This window comes from Syzygium oleosum, unplaced genomic scaffold (genome assembly GCF_021117445.2).
Source record: "Syzygium oleosum isolate NSW1041296 unplaced genomic scaffold, Sole_v2.1 Sole_v2.05, whole genome shotgun sequence".
Lineage (NCBI taxonomy): Eukaryota > Viridiplantae > Streptophyta > Magnoliopsida > Myrtales > Myrtaceae > Syzygium > Syzygium oleosum.
This window is the reverse complement of record NW_026607489.1, coordinates 11,415,217-11,422,785: the sequence shown is the minus strand read 5'-3', so window position 1 is coordinate 11,422,785 and position 7,569 is coordinate 11,415,217. Positions and strand designations below refer to the sequence as shown.

The window sequence follows — 7,569 nt, the reverse complement described above, 5'->3', positions numbered from 1 at the left end:
GATGGCCACATCGTTGAACAGATGAGTGCAAGTTTAGAAGTAGCAGACAAGAAAAGATCATTGCAGCTCATTCAACCAATTCTCAGGAGAGAGGATTATAATCTTCGAACGTGAAAGTTTCAAAAGAACCTAAAGGTAATTTGTAATTTGATTGGGCGTACGTTGTGCTTCTCACAGAGTATGTATTACAACACGCAAAAATGAATCGTGAAAACTTAAAAAACTGTAGTTCATGACAATATATCACAGATTACGGAAACTGTTTCTCTTACATGTGTCAAACAGTGAGAGACATCTCTTGCTTTTCACCAATTTGAAAATTACCTAGGACCTGACAGCTGAACTTCAGAGAGAAATGCATCACTACTCCAATTGATTGGCGCCGGTGAAGTGTCGTCTTCACTGCTCCATTTACAAAAGCTCAAGCTAGTCTGAGAGCCAAACTGAGAGGAAATCGGGGGATGAGGTATGGCGCAAAGGCCCTCGAGCATTTGAACCACTTTAGTCATCGGTGGCCTTAAATGCATTTCATCCTGTATGCACCACAGGGCAACTTTGATCGCATTCACAATCCTCTCGTCATTTTCGTTGAATTCTAGTCTAGAGTCTAGAATTTCCTCTGGCTTTCCTTCTTCCAACATTTTGAAGGCATAAGAAGGAAAATGGGCCTTTTCAGAAGATTCCGCAGGATCGTAATTTTTCCTGCCTCCGATGATCTCAAGCAACACCATTCCATAGCTGAAAACATCACTCTTCTCCGATATAGGGTTGTTTGTGATCCATTCTGGTGCTAAGTAACCCCTCGTGCCCCTTAATGTTGTATACACAAGACTCTCTTCCCGGCTCATTAGCTTGGCCAAACCAAAGTCCGACACTTTCGCAACAAAATTATCATCCAAAAGGACATTCTCGGGCTTGATGTCGCAATGGACAATCTTGATATCACACTCTTCATGTAGATAAACTAATCCCTTGGCTGTACCCAGAGCAATATTGAATCTAGTATTCCAATCCAGAATCTTACTGGCCTCACTGTTCTTGCAAATCCATTTGTCTAGAGACCCTTTTCCCATGAACTCGTAAACAAGCAGCCGGTGAGCCCCCTCGGCGCAGAAACCTTTTAGCTTGACTAAATGGACATGATGGATGCACCCTATAGTACTAACTTCAGCTCTGAACTCTTTAATTCCCTGGCCTATACCCTCCAGTTTCTTCACAGCCAAATGAGTACTGTCCGCAAGAACACCTAAGTAGACCGATCCGAATCCTCCTTTGCCAATCTTTGAAGAGAAGTTTTCCGTAGCTCTACTCAGATCATCATAACTGAAGCGGATAGGCATACTGGAAAGAATGTCCAAGAAATTGTCTTCTTCTAGAGTCTCTTGAGAATAGTCACCTAACGACTTCTTCTTCTGGCGATACCAGAATACAACATAAGCTAGACCAGCAATGAGTGTAACAGTTGCAAGAACGATGACTGCAATCAAAATCGCATGCTTCTTCTTATTCTTGCTGCCTGCGGCCCCAGAGGTATTTGAAACCTTCATGTATGAATCATAACCATTCAAACCCGGATCAGGTCTTTTAAAATTTCCTATCTGGTTAAACAAGAAGCAATCACCAGAACTGCTATTAAAAAGTAGCACATTACAAGAGCAATTGCTTCGGCATGCTTCTATACAAGCATTCACGGTGGACTTTAGAGAGGGAGTCACAAACCCAATTGCAAAATAATCGAGCTTCTCTCCAATGTATGCAAAATCTACCGATCTATAAGACGAGCTACATGATGATAGAGGTTGAGGTCTGCAGTTGCCGTTGAGAGCAGGAGGGCATTTACACCCAATCTCTAAGGAACAAACCTCATAGGGGTTACAATATTCTGGGACACCGCACGAATTCTGGGGTATCCGAGTAGCTTCCGCAGCTCCTGACATCCCCCTTTGAAGATTAACGAATGTGATCATCCCATTGGCTCCCAAAATTGCAGCCCACATGGCATTTGGATCGGAGTTGTCGGAGAAGACAAACTGCCATAGTAAGGTCTTATTTTGATCATAGAAGTTCCATGAGTTCGAGACCAAAACCACAGAGTGAACATTGTCATTGGTGCTATTGCTAACATTTGTTCTACGGCCGTCACCTTTCATTGACCAATAAGTTTGTGGAGTTTGATATCCGGCAAACAAGATCAGATCACCCGACAAAATTTCGAGATACGCCGACATATTGTTACTGTTTGGGAAATTTTTTAGCTTCATCCCTTCTGCAAATTCCTGAGCACTCACAAGAGTATCAGTAGGACTGCTAAAACTCTGCCAAAGGATCGCCTCATTCTCCCCAATCAACACCAAGTTACCAGAATCCATCAATTCCATGGCAGTGACCTTTTCTCCGGCCGTACCAGTCGACCAGGCCGAATCATTCCCACTCTTCAAGTAGACATTCCCGTTGTCGTCAAACACAAACTTATCAGAACTGCCGACTAATAGGTTTCTGTTAGCAGTCCAAATGACTTGGGAACTGTTGATGTGAATGATGTTCAACAAAAAGGTCGCGACATCAACGCTGGTGTAAAATCCCAACGAAAATGCCGAATTGTTAGATAGCAAGAACCTCCCATTGTGAACGACCCACTCCGTCTGAGAAGCTTGGAATCCAGGCCGAATCTGGCCAACAAGTTGAGTACCAGAAAAGCAAGTCCCGGACAACACGAGGACGCAGAAACACAGGTTCCTGATGACTACCGAGAAAGACATCAACTCCATAGTTGGACCCGTATGGATGGATTCGAGCAAAAAACAGGACAAATCAATACGAGGAAACGGATGACACCCAGAAATCAAATCCCGAGCTTGGCTAAGGATGACAAGTAAAGATTGTATTTTGAGATTAAACTACCAGATGCCAATTCAATCACTATGAACGCTTTGAACTGGGGAATAGAAAAAGATAAGAGGAAAGCCTAGAAATTAGAGGAGCTGTGAGGCAGTTCAATTTTGAGTTTTCTTTCAGGGGGAGTCACCAAGTCTGGAAAGCATTCTTCTTTTACTTTCTTTTGTATGGATTCAATTTGTTAGATTCCACCGGGACTTTAGTGCGTTTAGCTGGCTGTCCTTTTTCCTGTCCTTTTCTGTTTGTGACCCTTTCTGTCTTTTGGGCATCTTTCAACTTTGACCCCTTATGGATGAAAGAATGAGCACGTGGCTTCCATGATAAAAATTGTCATTTTTAAAACAGTAAACCGTGCGTGGAAATCCCCCCACCCACACCCCCCCCCCCCCCCCCAAAAAAAAAAAACACAAATGAGCATTGAAATAAGTCATATTCAATATCGAGTAAAATCTTTTGACGTCATTTAGTATACTTATTTTGCAAATTAATTTGTTTTTGATGTGGTAACGCCTTCAACTTTCGATAGGAAAAAGCAGGCTTTTACCACAAACGGGCAATGATGCCATCATACTACTAAGGTATAGTATAAGGCAGAATTATGTGAGATGGCTATGAATCCAGTAGATTAATATGTCGAAGATGCAATCCATAAAACTGGAGTCATTCATCATTAATGATGTTTTGTTACATAACATATCCCTTTGGAAATTGCACTTTCAATACATTTCTGAGATTTTGTAAGACCGCTTACAAGTTTAACCTATTAAACGAAGTTGTGGTTTAAGCTCCATTTGTTTCACGGAAAAAGTGACATTTTTGGAAAACGTTTTCCAAGAAATTAGTTTCTAGGAAAATAACAAATAAATTTCGGCATTTGGCTGAAACTTAAAAATGAACTAAAAAATATTTTCCGCTATTTAATATGGAAAATCTGATTTGATTTTCTTGAAAAAAAAGTATAAAAAAATTGAAACTTTTAAATTTTTCTTTTCTTTTTTTCTTTTTCCTTCTATCTCTACTAGTCGCCAGCCGTGGCAATGGCCGACGATTAGCCACATGTAAGGTGGAGCCTCAGGCAAGGCTCCACCTCTAGCAAGGCCGGTGAGCTCGAGTCTCACTCAAGGTCGGCAAGGTCGAGCTCATTGGCATTGGGCAAGCTCGAGACTCGCCTATGGCCCGTCGCAGTGGCCGGCGACCGGCCGAGCAAGAAGCGAAAGGAAAAAGAAAGAAATGAAATAAAAAAAGAAAAAACAATTTAAAATTTAAAATGTTTAAAAAATAAAAAAAGTACATTTTGTTAAAAAATATTTTTATAAGAACAAATGTTTCTTCGATTAAGGACTCGAGTCTGAGCACCAAGGACTCGCGCATGGCCTTTGTGGACCCGAGCCTGATTGTTGGAGACTAGAGCTCGAGCGTCGGGGACTCGAGCTTGACCACCTTTATTGATGCAAGCTCGGAAGCCGGGGCTTAGGGCATGGGCACCAAGAGGTTGGTCATGGCCTTGATGGACTCGGGCATGGGTGCCGAGGGATCAAGAACCGGGGTCCCAAGCTCAGCCTCAATGGACCCAAGTCTGGCCTCAATGGACTCGTGCCTGAGGTTTAGAGACCTGGTTCGGTCTCGATGGACTTGGGCCCGGCCTTCATGGACCTAGCTCAGGCGTTGGAGACTCGGGAGCCAGCACCGGGGTTCTTGTGTTCAAACGTAGAGTTTCGGGTCCAAACGCTAATACTTAGTCATATTATGAAAAATGTTTTTCTTGATTTGAAAAACATTCTCTGTTGACTCATTTTCCTAAGCGAACCGAAGACTGAAAAACGAGGAAAATATTTTTCTGAAAAATATTTTTCGCGAAACAAACCAAGCCTTAATATTTAATTATTCTATCACTCCTCGTTACGTTTAGTCTGGTCTTTTTTTACTAGTACTGAGCATGGAAATATGTAATTTGGGAGGCAAATAGAGGTCTGGAATGATTTGAACTTAGGACATCATGCTCTGATACCATATGAGAATTTGCATGACTACTATTAACTGTTTTAAAAGCTTAGGTTGTCAAACGAAAGTGTGATTTAATAATTAATAATTTTATCAGCACTAATTATGCTAAAAATTAAACATGACTACTATTAACTGTTTTAAAAGCTTAGGTTGTCAAACGAAAGTGTGATTTAATAGTTAATAATTTTATCAGCACTAATTATGCTAAAAATTAAACAAAAGAAAGGAAGAATAAAGATGCTAGTGGGAGTAGAAACGCGATATTGAATTGGAATTGGAATCATAACTACTATTCATTTCGAACAAGCTTGTCGCCGCCGCCCCATCATGCACGGGTAAACCTAAAAGCTTTCTAAGACCAAGGAGTGACTGGGGTTTCGAACATGTGACTCGGGGCTTCAAATCACTTGGAATTATCGTTAGGCCAACCACTGCGGTGGTGAACTCTCAGCTAGTTAAATGAGTTATTCTTCAACTAGTTAAATTGGTGTGTTGACCTCCTGTTACTAGGTTACATGCTAAAATAAATATTTAAATTTATAAAAATGTGAAATTTGAGTAGTCACAAACTTTAAGTTGGGTTTCGATTTGATTAAATCAAAAAACAGGTGAATTGATCTTTATGCGTCCAATTTTTTTTGTATGTAATATTTTTAGAGTAATCAAAAGTCTCAGGAACACCCGCTATTCATCATAGAACTGTCATTTTTTTCTTTTCATATCGAGCAAATTGCATACACGATAGTTTTATTTTTCTCTGCACGATATTTCTTTTGATGTCTCAATAGATCTCAAATTGACACATTGTGTGATAAATTTCAGAACTGGGTTCATACTTGGATCAATGATTTAGATAATTGAGACAACGAATGAAAGCACAGATCTTCATCTCTTTTATTTCAACTTTAATGTCCTATATAAAATAATTTATTCTAAGTCTTTTCTTCTTTGGATTTTCTAAGTGTGATTAAGCTGAAAGTATTGTTAACACCAAAAAAATACCCAAGTATTTTGGTCGATAATGCGATTAGCGGAAGCCTGAGAGCACGTTTTATTGAGAGCAATCGATCAAGTAAAGTCAGTTGGAAAGAAAGCCCAACTTTGATCAATAGAGATGTCAATGAAAAACAGCTAAGCACTAAAGTAAAGAGTTGACAAATGAAGTATATCGACTTGGTCGACGGGGAAAAACTTGGGATGTAACTATCAAATAGTAGCTCGAGTCGGTAGTTATAGCCGTTTGAAGATAAGTGTATTAAATTGTATGAGCCACTTAGAGCATTTTTTAAATTTTTTAATAATTGTTTTTGTTACTGTGGATTGTAGGTATAATACCCAAGCCGTAGTCATTGTAAATGATCGCCCAATTTATCCGAGAACACATGCTGTTCATCTATATTTTCAATGTATCTTTACATTTTTAAGTAGCGTTTACATTGCTGGTAATGATTGAACCCGATACTCGCACTTATCAATTTCTCGCTATTAATATTTTCTGTCCAAGAATAAATTTAAAAAAAAAAAAACCGGACCCTAACCTTTATCAGTTGAACAAGTTCATTCAATGTGAAAGGTATTTCGCCCTTTTCGTGAAACAGGTACTACACATCTCATGAAATTAAAAAATCTCACTGTTGATGTCCCGCGTAGATCAAATTTGTCTCATACTCCTTAATTTCTTAGTGTGGCCAACTAATCTTGACCTTTGATATAATTATAAATTACGATGAAAACGAGGAACTTTATTTTCTCCAAAGTCGTCCATGAAGTCAAATTTTTGTTTTCACAATCAAGTATTTCAAGTGATTGATAGGAAATGTTGCTTTCTGGCTTTTCTAGACGTAAGTTGCCATGCCGAAAAGATGGAGGAAACTCTTCTCTTTGTCAAATCACGCTTGATATCTTGCATCACACGAGGCCAATAGAAGGATCAGCAAGAGATTAGCAATGCTAATCCACCGACCATACTGATGACCCAGCGGCTAATCCAATATCAATACATCTAATAAGTCTTTGATTAGTTGATTGAATATAATCTAATAGTAAATTAAAAAATTTCACTGTTGACGTCCCGCATGGATCAAATTTGTCTCATACTCCTTAATTTCTTAGTGTGGCCAACTAATCTTGACCTTTGATATAATTATAAATTACGATGAAAACGAGGAACTTTATTTACTCCAAAGTCGTCCATATATGAAGTCAAATTTTTGTTTTCATAATCAAGTATTTCAAGTGATTGATAGGAAATGTTGCTTTCTGGCTTTTCTAGACGTAAGTTGCCATGCAAAAGATGGGGGAAACTCTTCTCTTTGTCAAACCACGCTTGATATCTTGCATCACACGAGGCCAATAGAAGGATCAGCAAGAGATTAGCAATGCTAATCCACCGACCATACTGATGACCCAGCGGCTAATCCAATATCAATACATCTAATAAGTCTTTGATTAGTTGATTGAATATAATCTAATAGTAAATTATTAGCCGAGTGTGAATTTTCCCCAACTAATGCATATGACCACATTCACTCAAAGATGAGGTTCTTCTTCCATTTACAAGCAGGCAAATAAATGATCAAATAATACACGAGGGTCCTCCCTCTTTCTTTGACTAGCATGAACACGTTACAAATATAATTCGCACAATGTTGCCAATGGATAGGGAAAAAT

General features: G+C 39.2%; 1 protein-coding gene across 1 annotated transcript; it reads right to left on the bottom strand.

Annotated features, from left to right (window-relative positions):
- Nucleotides 1–201: 201 nt before the first annotated feature.
- LOC115678518 (G-type lectin S-receptor-like serine/threonine-protein kinase SD2-5) lies at nt 202–3,042 on the bottom strand. Its single transcript, XM_056311959.1, has one exon. It carries the CDS (start codon nt 2,766–2,768, stop codon nt 321–323), a length of 2,448 nt encoding a protein of 815 aa, XP_056167934.1. The 5' UTR covers nt 2,769–3,042; the 3' UTR covers nt 202–320.
- Nucleotides 3,043–7,569: the final 4,527 nt, after the last annotated feature.

Coding starts and splice junctions, on each gene's coding strand:
- LOC115678518 (XM_056311959.1), bottom strand. CDS start 2,768: ATGGAGTTGATGTCTTTCTCGGTAGTCATCAGGAACCTGTGTTTCTGC.